The 12,870-nt window shown below is 41.2% G+C and overlaps 1 protein-coding gene across 13 annotated transcripts in view; it reads left to right on the top strand.

Moving 5' to 3' along the window:
• The window catches only part of OSBPL6 (oxysterol binding protein like 6), a 218,996-nt gene extending 206,540 nt beyond the window's left edge, over positions 1–12,456 (top strand). For all 13 annotated transcript variants that reach the window (XM_025274178.3, XM_045163791.1, XM_045163790.1 and 10 more), the window contains 5 exons: positions 4,229–4,373; positions 6,014–6,158; positions 7,829–7,955; positions 10,129–10,251; positions 11,509–12,456. In XM_025274178.3, coding sequence (XP_025129963.3) covers positions 4,229–4,373; positions 6,014–6,158; positions 7,829–7,955; positions 10,129–10,251; positions 11,509–11,617 — 649 coding nt within the window. In that variant the 3' untranslated portion in view covers positions 11,618–12,456. The remainder of the gene's footprint in view (positions 1–4,228; positions 4,374–6,013; positions 6,159–7,828; positions 7,956–10,128; positions 10,252–11,508) is intronic.
• The last annotated feature ends 414 nt before the right edge of the window (positions 12,457–12,870 follow it).

The following is a 12,870-nucleotide window of genomic DNA, read 5'->3' as shown; positions in this document are numbered from 1 at the left end:
TATAGTTCTCTAGGCTATACAGTATGACCTTGTTGTTTATTTAGTCTATATATACTAGTTTGCATCTGATAATCCCAAACTCCTATTCATATCCTTTCCACCTCCCTCCCCTTGGCAACCACCGGTCTATTCTCTGTGTCTCTGTTTGCATTATATATGAAAGTTTCTCTTTTTAGCCATTTATTTTCTATATAATTTATACTTTCACTTCTGAGTTCATCTTAGCCCCAGGCACTATTTTTAATGTTTAAGTTATTTTATTAAGGAAGTGATGGGATCCTTATACAGTTGTTCTCTGGAGAATATAGCCTTGTTGTTGTTAATTGTTGTTTAGTCACTAAGTCATGACTCTTTTGCGACCCCATGGACAGTAGCCTTTAGGGATTTCCTAGGCAGGACTACTGGAGTGAGTTGCCATTTCCTTCCCCAGGGATCAAACCTGCATCTCCTGCATTGGCAGGCGAATTCTTTACCATTGAACCACCAGGGAACCCCTGAATATAGCCTATGCATCTTAAAGTTTAATTGAAGTTTACATTGAGGCCAAAGGTTTGATTGTTTTTCTTTCTTTCTTCATTCAATTGATTTTGTTTTTGTTTTGTTTTTGTCTATATGAATGACAGAGTTTTCTCGTGTATTGAATATGGAGGAAGGTTGAGAAAGGGAGCAGTTCTCAGGACCACAAAATAAATGTTCAGTATTTACAAACTCATGAGGAAGAGAGTTTTCCCAGGTATACATAGTGCCTACATCATACCAATTCATAAATTTTCTAGAAATCCAGAAGCATTTTAGATTGAAATAGCATTTTATTTGACTATATAATAATGTGCATTTTCAAGTTCAGTTCAGTTGTTCAGTCGTGTCTGACTCTTTGTGACCCCATGGACTGCAGCACTTCAGGCTTCCCTGTCCATCGCCAACTCCCGAAGCTTGCTCAAACTCATGTCCATCGAGTCGGTGATACCACCCAACCATCTCATCCTCTGTTGTCCCCTTCTCCTCTTGCCTTCAATCTTTCCCAGCATCTGGTCTTTTCCAGTGAGTCAGTTTTTTGCATCAGGTGGCCAAAGTATTGGAACTTCAGCTTCAGCATCAGTCCTTCCAGTGAATATTTAGGACTGATTTCCTTTACGACTGACTAGTTTGATCTCCTTGCTCTCTAAGGGACTCTCAAGGGTCTTTGCCAGGAACACAGTTCAAAAGTATCAATTCTTCAGCTCTCAGCCTTCTTTATGGTCCAACTTTCACATCCGTACATGACCACTGGAAAAACCACACCTTTGACTGACTATATGGACCTTTGTCAGCCAAGTGATATCTTTGCTTTTTAATATGCTGTCTAGGTTTGTCATAGCTTTCCACCCAAGGAGCAAGCGTCTTTTAATTTCGTGACTGCAGTCACAGTCTGCATTGATTTTGGAGCCCAAGAATATGAAGTCTGACGTTGTTTTCACTTTTTCCCCATCTGTTTTCCATGAAGTGATAGAACCAGATGCCATGATCTTTGCTTTTTGAATGTTGAGTTTTAAGCCAGCATTTTCACTCTCTTCTTTCACTTTCATCAAGAGATTCTTTAGTTCCTCTTCACTTTCTGCCATTAAAGTGATACCATCTGCATATCTGAAGTTGTTGATGTTTCTCCTGGCCATCTTGATTCCAGCTTGTGAGTCATCCAGCCCAGCATTTTGTATGACGTACTCTGCATAGAAGTTCTTCTGCTTCTGTTAGGCTCTTGCCGTTTTTGTTCCTTATTGTGTTTATCTTTGTATGAAACGTCCCCTTGGTATCTTCAGTTTTCTTAAAGAGATCTTTAGTCTTTCCAATTCTATTGTTTTCCTCTATTTCTTTGCATTGTTCACTTAAGAAGGCTTTCCTTGCTATTCTCTGGAACTCTGCATTCAGTTGGGTATATCTTTCCCTTTCTCCTTTGCCTTTTGCTTCTCCTCTTTTCTCAGCTATTTGTAAGGCCTATTCAAACAACCATTTTGCCTTCTTGCATTTCTTTTGCTTGGGGACGGTTTTGGTGACCACCTCCTGTACAGTGTTATGAACCCCCGCCCATAGTTATTAGGCATTCTGTCTACAAGATCTAGTACCTTGAATCTATTCATCACCTCCACTGTATAATCATAAGGGATTTGATTTAGGTCCTACGTGGATGGCCTAGTTGTTTTCCCTACTTTCTTCAATTTCAGTCTGAATTTTGCAATAAAGAGCTGATGATCTGAGCCACAGTCAGCTCCAGGTTTTGTTTTTTCTGACTGCATAGAGCTTCTCCGTCTGTGGCTGCAAAGAACATAATCAATCTGATTTCAGCATTGACCATCTGGTGATGTCATGTGTAGAGTCCATGTGTAGAGTCATCTCTTATGTTGTTGGAAGAGGGTGTTTGCTATGACCAGTGCAGTCTCTTGGCAAAACTCTGTTAGCCTTTGCACTGCTTCATGTTGAACTCCAAGACCAAACTTGCCTGTTACTCCAGGTATCTCTTGATTTCCTAGTTTTCCATTCCAGTCCCTTATGATGAAAAGGACATCTTTTTTTGGTGTTAGTTCTAGAAGGTCTTGTAGATCTTCACAGAATCATTTTTTTCAACTTCATCTTTGACATTAGTGGTTGGGGCATAGACTTGGATTACTGTGATGTTGAATGGTTTGCCTTGGAAATGAACTGAACTCATCCTGTCATTTTTGAGATTGCAACCAAGTACTGCATTTTGGACTCTTTTGTTGACTATGAGGGCTACTCCATTCCTTCTAAGAGATTCTTACCCACAGCAGTAGATATACTGGTCATCTGATGGATGAATATGAGAGTTGGACTATAAAGAAAGCTGAGCAGCAAAGAATTGATGCTTTTGAACTGTGGTGTTGGAGAAGACTCTTGAAAGTCCCTTGGACTGCAAGGAGATCCAACCAGTCCATCCTAAAGGAAATCAGTCCTGAATATTCATTGTAAGAACTGATGCTGAAGCTGAATCTCCAATACTTTGGCCACCTGATGCAAAAAACTGACTCATTGGAAAAGACCCTGATGCTAGAAAAGATTGAAGGCAGGAGGAGAAGGGGACAACAGAGGATGAGATGGCTGGATGGGATCACGAACTCAATGGACATGAGTTTGAGTAAACTCCAGGAGTTGGTGATGGACAGGGAGGCCTGGCGTGCTGCAGTCCATGGGGTCACAAAGAGTCAGACATGACTGAGCGACTGAACTGAACTGAGTTGAATTAAATCCACCCATTCCCATCCATTTTAGTTCACTGATTCCTAAAATATCATTGTTTACTCTTGCCGTCTCCTGTTTGAGCACATCCAATTTACCTTGATTCGTGGACCTAGCATTCCATGTTCCTATGCAATATTGTTCTTTAAAGCATCAGACTTTACTTTCACCACCAAATACAAGCACAGTTGGGCATTGTTTCTGCTTTGACTCATCTTCTTCACTCTTTGTATAACCGTACTCCCCAGAAATTGCATTAGATTTTTGTTATCTATCCTCATCTGTCTTTTCCCAAGGAATTATTCACATATTTTGCCTTAACTCAGACCATGAAGCCCTATCCTCAGAGTAGCCTTTCTTAAATGCATGCCCTGCTGTGCTTCTCGCCCTCCCCACCCTGAACCCTTCCCTGATGGCACATTGCCTGCAGGGTAAATCCAGACTCATTGATGTGTCTTTCAGGACCTTCCATCCTCTGCCTGCTCCCACCTTCCAGCCTTACCCCCTCCGCACCCACTCACCTATAGCATGCGACACACAGGTTCCCAGATGCATTGTGCTCTTTTGGCTTCTGTGGCTTTGTCTCTGCTTTCCCCAGCCTGTAGTACCTTCCTGTCCTTGCTGCTAGCTTAGACCAAACCAACCTCCTTTAGAAACTCTTCCTTGATGCTCACCCCACATGCCAGGCAGATCTAAGGACCCTCCTTCTCTCAGAAGCATCCATCTACCCCTGCCTAACCGTTGGACCCAGGAGAGCAGGAGACAGGCCCTACTCAACTTGGTAGCTTTAGCACCTGGCCCATAGAAAGCACTGACATATTCCTTAAATGAATGAATCATGTGGTAAATATCTTTGACCACATAGAAACTTCCAACAAAGAAAGGAGAGGAAGGTGAAGTTCGAAAAGGAGGCTTTGGTGAAAAATATTCTCATTGGTAGAAACAGTAATATATATTCGTGACCTTCATTGTTTTTAACCAGTGTTGTATTCTTCACTAGGTTTGGAGATTGCTATGTGTGGAACAAGGTCACCACATGCATACACAACATCCTGAGCGGGAGGAGATGGATAGAGCATTATGGAGAAGTGACCGTTAGAAATACCAAAAGCAGTGTTTGCATTTGCAAACTCACATTTGTCAAGGTAAATAATTTCATACAATAGCAAAGGAAAGATATATAAAGTGCTTCCTAGGAAAGAAATAGAGCAATTACCTTAAACAGCAGCAAGTGAATCAGTCCTGTAGCATTAATCCTTATGGACATTTAGTTAAGAAAGCAGAACAAAATGGTGGAGTTACCCCAGACATGCGGACATCTGACCATGTAGAAGTCAAAAAGGACACCATCTTGAAACAGAAAAAAGAATTCTTTTTAAAGAATGTTCTTTTTAAGCAGCCAGTCAGTTCATTAAGTAAAATTCCAGAGAGTACTTCTTGCCTGTAACAAGTCTCCTGGTTTATATTCTATTTATATTCCTGCTTGATTACAACATATTCAAGTGATCTTATTTTAGGGAACTAAATATATCACAGTTGTGTTTCTGAGGATACTTAGAAATGACCGCTTCTAGTCCCTATAAATTTATCCAACTCTGCCACTATTATATATAATCTTACATAAGTTCAACAAAAAGCAGTACCTTTCCTAACAAGAGAAGATGTCAGATATTTTTCTTTTTTCCTTTTTTTCTTATAGATTGATTATGTGGCTCAGAACTGAAGAGCCTGAATCAGTATTTGCTCTGACTGGGTCATGACAGTAACTGTATATTTAGGTTTCTAGTCTAGGAGAAACTTCAGTTTAAACTTCAGTTTAAACTGCCTCTAATATTTGCAGGGCTCAGGGTGAGAGTACAAATGGACGTCCCCATTCTGTATGTGTAAATATTTAAAATATGTAAACCAAGCCCACAAGCTGTCAAATAAAATATGTTTATGCTGACAAAAGTACTTTTGTAAAAATAAAATCTGCTAGTCTAGGTTGGACCCTTGGGAACACCGAGCTGGAAGCCCGGCAGCTCAGGAGAGCCAGTCTGGCCCACGGCCTTCACCACTTACTCCCCACCCCCATCTCTGCCCCGCACTCGAGAAGCCACACATATTTATATAGACAGTCCAGCCCACACTTCCACACTCTGTCCACACCCCTTCAAACCGCCACCCTTGGCCAGCCCTCAGGCCTAATGATTCACATTTTCATCTGCCTATGAGTAGATCAATCAAGGAAAGGCCTGTGCAGGCCATGGAATAAGCTTAGAGGCATTTGGATAGGAATTGGGACCTCATCTAGAATGAGGCCATGGGATCCAAATGGGTCACTTCTCACAGGCTTCTGACCCCTTGAGAAGGAGTATGGCTGGAAGAGAGCTAGAACAAGGTCTTCCTGGTTAAATTCAGCTATTTACAGCTACTATGAAAATTATTTTACAGTTTTCTCCAGCGTTGCCAGTTGAAAATCATTAAAATCCAGGAGCCAAGGAAAATTCAAGACAGGACGATGGGAAGAATTGCTCATCTATAGATTAATGCTCAGTTAAGATAGAAACAGCCTTCTCCGGGCTGTGCTGTCATACTCTAGCATGGAGTAGGGTCATCCCTTTCTTAAAAGTTAAGCCAACTAATGCCTAGAAAGCCACCCTTCCTTGCAAAACATTTTGAGATAGATGTCTGGAAATGGCTTGCCTGAGAAACATCAAGGTTAAGGAAATATTCCGTATGAAAATCATAGGGATTGGTGTTATTAAACAGCTCGGGTGTTTTAACAGGCGCTTGGTTTTTCCAGGTGAATTACTGGAATTCTAATGTGAATGAAGTCCAGGGGGTTGTGATGGATCAGGAGGGGAAGGTGGTGCACCGGCTGTTTGGGAAATGGCACGAAGGGCTGTACTGTGGTGTGGCCCCGTCTGCCAAGTGCATCTGGAGACCAGGTGAGACTGGCTTGAGTGTCCTGCCTCTAGGGGGCGCCGTGAGTGGCCGAAGGTTGGGAAGGTCCCATCATCTGAGATACACCTTATGTTTTCTTTAGTAGTGAGATCATAAACATAAATGCTTAAGGCAATTACAGTTACATTTATACTTAACCTATAAGCTTAATAAGTACTGCTACTAAGTCACTTCAGTCGTGTCCGACTCTGTGTGACGCCATAGACGGCAGCCCACCAGGCTCCCCCGTCCCTGGGATTCTCCAGGCAAGAACACTGGAGTGGGTTGCCATTTCCTTCTCCAATGCATGAAAGTGAAAAGTGAAAGTAAAGTCGCTCAGTTGTGTCTGACTCTTAGCGACCCCATGGACTGCGGCCTACCAGGCTCCTCCGTCCATGGGATTTTCCAGACAAGAGTACTGGAGTGGGTTGTCATTGCCTTCTCCATTAATAAGTACAATATTTGATAATAAGGAGTTGTCGAATTGAGACCAAATCTGATGTGTAGTCAGATTGGGCTTCATGTAAAATCTCTCTAAATGTAATGCCCACATTTCCAAAGCTAGGTTTACTTATTAAAGCATTTAAATAATTGAAATATGCAAACTTACTCATGTTTTTTATTTATTCTCTGTTTTAGTAAAACAAAGGAAAGCCTGCAAACACCCATAATCCAGAAATTCAATTATTTAACCAGAATAAGTGATCTTTTTACTTGAGCAGCAAAGAGCTACAATATGTTGACATTTAATAAAAGACATCAAGAGAGCTCTGGTAATATACTAGCATATAACTGACCATCAAGTACAAATGGAGCAAGTATCCACATGATATTTATTTTCATTGGAATTTTGTCAGTTAATTCCTAACTTTAAAATTAGTTTCCTTAGAGACCTCAGTTGAATATATAAATTCCCTGCTAGTAGAGTGGTTAGTTCATTTATTTGTCAGTTAGGTACTGAGTAGTGACTAAGCTTCAGGCTCTGTTCTGGAAGCTTGGAAGTGTATTAATGTGCGGAGCCTGCAACAGCTCTACCTTCTAATTTAGTTTAAAAGTGCCAGTAAACATTAGATCTGAATCTTTTTCTCTTCTAAATGGAAATAAATTATAAGTATTTCTGCTGATATCTTAATGCTGCTCATAGTTAATCACTCAAACATTTAGTTACCCAGTTGGATATTTGAGAGAAAAATTATGGTGTAGTTTAGCCAGTGAAGACTACTCTATGTGCAAAGTTGTATTTTAAAGGCTAGATTTTACTAAATATATGAGTCTATCAGTTCTAATAGTCAACATAAAAGTTTTTCATCTTACAAAATAAAACCAATTTAATTTCTTTAAAAATTTGTTATTTAGGGACTTCCCTGTGATCCAGTGGCTAAGACTGTGCTTCCAATACAGGGGGCCCAGGCTCAATCCTAGTCAGGGAACTCAATCCCACATGCTGCAATTAAGTGTTCTAATGCCGCAATGAAGACTGAAGATGTCACATGCTGGAACTAAGACCCAGCACAGCCAAATACATAAATAAAATTGTTTAAAATTTGTAATCTAATGTTTATGACTACAGATTTAATGTTAATGTGAGTGTTAATTAAATGTCCAGGTTAAGTCAGCCTCTGCACGCTCTGTACACTTCTTTGCCTCTCACAGTGGTTTCTTGGCTTCATTCCAGGTTCCATGCCCACCAACTATGAGCTCTACTATGGCTTCACAAGGTTTGCTATTGAGCTCAACGAGTTAGATCCTGTACTAAAAGACCTTCTTCCTCCAACAGATGCCCGATTCCGGCCAGATCAGAGGTGAGCAGAGCGGTGGTGTTTAAAATGAACACCAGGTCATGGCATGGTGCTTGCAGAAGTCATCAGTACCTTCATCACCATCCTTTGCTTATTCACTGAATCATTCATTCCCTTATTCACTCAGCAAGAGTTGAGCCTTCTAACCCTAGAAAAAGAGTATTCAGAGTATGATCATAATAGAAGATTAACTCAACAAAAGTGCCCCACAAAAGATAACATAGATGTTTTTTAACAAAAAGTGCAGCCCCCCAATTTACCAAAAGTCTGCAAATTATTGAATTCATTAAATACACAGTCACTCCTCACCTCACTATTTGTACTTCTGTACTTCTATTACTTTTTAACACGGAGCATCCTTTTTTTATTCAAGTAATATTGGTGTTACATTATATAATTATAACATTATGTATGTACTAATGGGCTTCCCAGATGGCGCTAGTGGTAAAGAACCTGCCTGCCAGTGTGGGAGTCGTAAGAGATGTGGGCTCAGTCTCTGGGTTGGGAAGATCCCCTGGAGGAGGGCATAGCAACCCACTGCAGCATTCTTGCCTGGAGAGTCCCATGGACAGAGGAGCCTGGTGGGCTACCAGCCATAGTGTCTCTAAGAGTTGGACATGACTGAAACCACTTAGCACACATGCATATATAGTAGTAATATGTAATCTTCATGTGTACAAATTATATTTCTACATCTGTGTATTTATGTATACCAAAAATTTAGTTTTTATCCATCATCATACAGTTGATCTCCTTTATCTATTTCAGTGAAGAATAAGAGGAGAAGATACAGGGATACCTAGAAATCATTATTGTTGTCGTTTAGTAGCTAAGTTGTATCTGACTCTTTTGCAACCCCAGGAGCTGTAGCCCTCCAGGCTCCTCTGTCCATGGGATTTCCTAGGCAAGAATACTGGAGTGTGTGGCCAGGGGATCTTCTCCAGGGGATCTTCCTGACCCAAGGATCAAACCCACGTCTCTTGCATTGGCAGGTGGATTCTTTATCACTGAGCCACCAGGGAAGCCCATAACTAGAAGTATTTTGAGTCAAGAATTGGAGTTTTCGCAGCATGTTTTCGATCTCCTAGAGTGTGAGATGTACTCAATATACAGTATCTTTAATACCTTCTGATTTTTAAAAAATTAATCTTACATATTCCTATACTCATGTTGTCTATTCCTACAGAATTAATTTTACTCTTTACAGAAATTCTGTGTCATACAAATTCCATCCAAGATTCTCTGTTTCCAGTGGCTTTGTCTGTCTTCTGCCAAAGTGTCCCCAGTACTTGGTTTTCTAGTATTCAGTTTTCTTATGTTCCCCCCTCTTTCTCTAGAGCATGCAGTATCACTGTTTGACATTCAAACTTATCAATAAGCTTCCTGTACACTGTGTATCATATTGTATCCCTGTTCTTTGCTCTCATTTTGAAATTTAAATATTTGCAAATCACCATTGGGTCCGCTTTCTCAATTCTATTTCAGTATTGCCTTTCTGAATTTCATTTACTACTTATTTCCTTTTTGTAGCCTTTTGTAATTTCCCCCAACTGTTACCTTTTCTTTTTCATCAGTTTTATGCTTTCCAATAAAAGATGAGAGCTCCTCCCTCTCAATCTGTGCTAAACGTAGCTGGAGAGCAGCTAGGTCACATCCTCCACGCAGGAGCCCTTCACAAGTGCTTCATTATAACATGGAAAAGGAGCAGAGCCCGGGACTTGATGATGTTCTAAACTCAGACTCTCCAGTCGTCCCGAAAAATCTCAAGTTTTGGAACTCTAGACAGCACAGAGAAGCTGACCACTTCCCTTTCGCTTCTGCCTGCAATGCAGAAGACCCAGGTTCAATATACCTGGGTTGGGAAGATCCCCGGGAGAAGGGAATGGCAGCCCATCCAGTATTCTTGCCTGGAGAATTCCATGGACTGAGGAGCCTGGTGGGCTTCAGTCCATGGGGTCACAAAGAGTCTGACACAACTGAATGTCTTTCACACACACAGAAAATATCTTAGCTTATGGCAGACAGAGACTGTGGCAGGGGCAAGGGGACGTTATCAGAGTGTTACTGTTCATTGTGTTATGTTCATAGCAGCCAGAATTTAAGTTTATGCAAATGGGATGATTTTTTCCTCGGTAAAGAATATAATATATTAAAAGATAAACTGTTTTCTGCTTAGATTTTTGGAAGAAGGAAATTTAGAAGCTGCAGCAGCAGAGAAGCAAAGAGTAGAGGAACTCCAGAGATCTCGAAGACGATACATGGAAGAAAACAACCTTGAACATATACCAAAATTTTTTAAGTAAGTCAGTTTATTCCCACAACAAGTTCATGTTTTGTGAATGGTTGCCACAAGCAATGAAAAACTTAGGTTAAGAAGAAAATGAGGGATAGTTTCATGTCCAGGGCACTTTGAGGTAGAAAATTAAACTGATTTTGGTCACTGGTATTTGGCAGTGAAAATACTGAATCAGATTTTTTTGTCTCGTGAAGTTTGTAGCCACAGAAATAAATTCTGCTGGACAGCTCTTTTCTTTTCATGGGCAGCAATAAAGAGTGAGGGTCCTGCCCGAAAGACTCCTTATCCTCCAGCTACATCCTTTTGAATGGTAGAAACTTGTTCCCACTCCCTCACCCAGAGATAAGCTGGGACCCTGTTGCCCACGGGGTCATTCTAGCTTCATTAGTATTTAATTTTACTTCTTTCATATGGAGGGGCTTCCCTGGTGGCTCAGACCATAAACAATCTGCCTGCAATGTCATAGACCCGGTTCCATCCCTGGCTTGGGAAGATCCCCTGGAGAAGGAAATGGCAACCCACTCCAGTATTCTTGCCTGGAGAATCCCATGGACAGAGGAGCCTGGCGGGCTACAGTCCATGGGGTCACAAAGAGTGGGACATTGCTGAGCGGCTGACACTAACACCCTCTATCATATAGAGCTTTGTGTCCATTCAGATTTGACCCTTCTGTAGTATGATCATGGTGATTATTACAGGATTATTTGAGGGATTATGTACACATCACACAGACTAAGCTGTGGTTTCCAGATCCATCTGCCACCCTTTAGAATCAGGACACATCAGCTCAGAATAACCTCATACCCCTTTTAGCTGCCCTCTCCTGGCTGTCCTGGAGCAGAACTGCAGTCCTGCTCTTCAGATGTTGAGAGTGTCTTCACTGGGCCTGGACCCTGCGGAGGCTCTTACAGCTACTGAGGCTGCGTACCTTCCCTGTCAGTGAAGCAGAGAAAATTCCTGTGGGTCTGGGGTCTAGTTACAGTGTTGAACGTGCTTTGGGCCCCTTCACTTTCTAGTCCTGCCTTGAGGTGACTTATCCCCGCTCTTAGCCCCTCTCCCTAGAACCCTGCCCACTTCCATTTCACAACAAAAATGAGTTTATTTCTGGTCAAAAATAGTCAAATCATGAGCCAGCAGATAGAATGTTCACTGGCTTACAAAGTACTGATTCTAATATACACCTTATCTACAGGAGGGGGTCCAATTATCAGGTCACGTGAATGAGACTTACATCTAATGTTGATTTGTATATTTTCACAGAAAAGTGATTGATGCCAATCAAAGAGAAGCCTGGGTTTCTAACGACACCTACTGGGAGCTGCGAAAGGACCCTGGTTTTAGCAAAGTAGATAGCCCTGTTCTCTGGTAAACTGGAAACGTAGAGCTAGCCAACATATCACGCTCTGAATGAATAAATAACTATGCACAATTATGTTTCTTAGAGCTCCGCGTGGTTTCTGGGTCTATTGAAAACCGACCATTTGCTTTTCTATTCATCTTTATAATGAACTTTCAGAAGTGCATTAGACAAGGCCTCTAACCACTTTCGGATCCTTTCTGTTTTGCTGCAACCATATTCCTTAAAAAACATCCACACCCTCCTCAAAAAGCAGAATAAAAGGAGCAGAATATAAAATCCAAAGTCTGAAGAGTCTGTAAAGAGAAACAAACTGTAACTGGTGCTTAAAAAGCTGATCCAGAGAGTTTAAAGCAACATGACACACGAACCATGCATCTGGTCCTTTTCCAGAAGCGCCATCCCCTCCTTGCAGGAGCTCCAGGGCCATGGCAGTTGGTCAGCTCAGACTTGGAGCTTGTCCGTTTGATGTGGTGTACCTGTGCTGGCCTTTTTAAAAGAGATGTGATGCTTCTCAGAACCTGTTCCATCTGTACGCCATTGTTCATGCCTTAAGAAATGCAAAGATGTACAATAAATCCTTTTTTTAAATGTGCGCTCCTAGGTTTATGTGAAGGACAGATCTTTTGAATCATGGCATGATTCATTTTATGGGATCAAAAGAATTATGAGACTAACTCAAATAGCTTGAAAAAAGTAAACAACACGTGCTTTACTTTGATATATTGGTCACTATATCGTATGTCTGTAGGGCAAGAAGGAAAAGGTGTGCTAAGTAGATCTCTGTATTCACGTTGCTCGTCCATTTCCTGTCCTGCATACAATTAATAAACCACCCCTCTTCCACCTCAGCTCCCAGTGTGCCCTATTATTTGGCAACATCCGTATTTGATTTGAACACTTGTCATTGGTGTTAAAACTTTGGAAGGACATAGCAGAAAGCATATAGGATTTCTCTGTGGGCTTCGGAGTACTGTTAAGTCCAACTATTTTTGAGTGAAGCACAGGGCAGCCCACATGTATCCTGTGTCTGACCCTTTGGCACGGTTGGAATTGCACTGGGAAAGGATGCGAGAACACTAGAAGCTTATTTGCATTGTTTAAATGAGTTCTATGCAAAATCACATATCATATTTTCATCAAGTGTTTCTGTATGATACATAGCCACAGATTAAACATTTACCTTGCTATTGGCAAAAATATTAAATTTAAGCTAAGGAATTTATCCATCCCAACAAAAAAGGAGGGAGATTAGGGGCAGAAAT

Source organism: Bubalus bubalis, chromosome 2 (genome assembly GCF_019923935.1).
Source record: "Bubalus bubalis isolate 160015118507 breed Murrah chromosome 2, NDDB_SH_1, whole genome shotgun sequence".
Taxonomy (NCBI): domain Eukaryota; kingdom Metazoa; phylum Chordata; class Mammalia; order Artiodactyla; family Bovidae; genus Bubalus; species Bubalus bubalis.
Note: the sequence above shows the minus strand (reverse complement) of the source record. Positions and strands in the feature narration are given on the sequence as shown.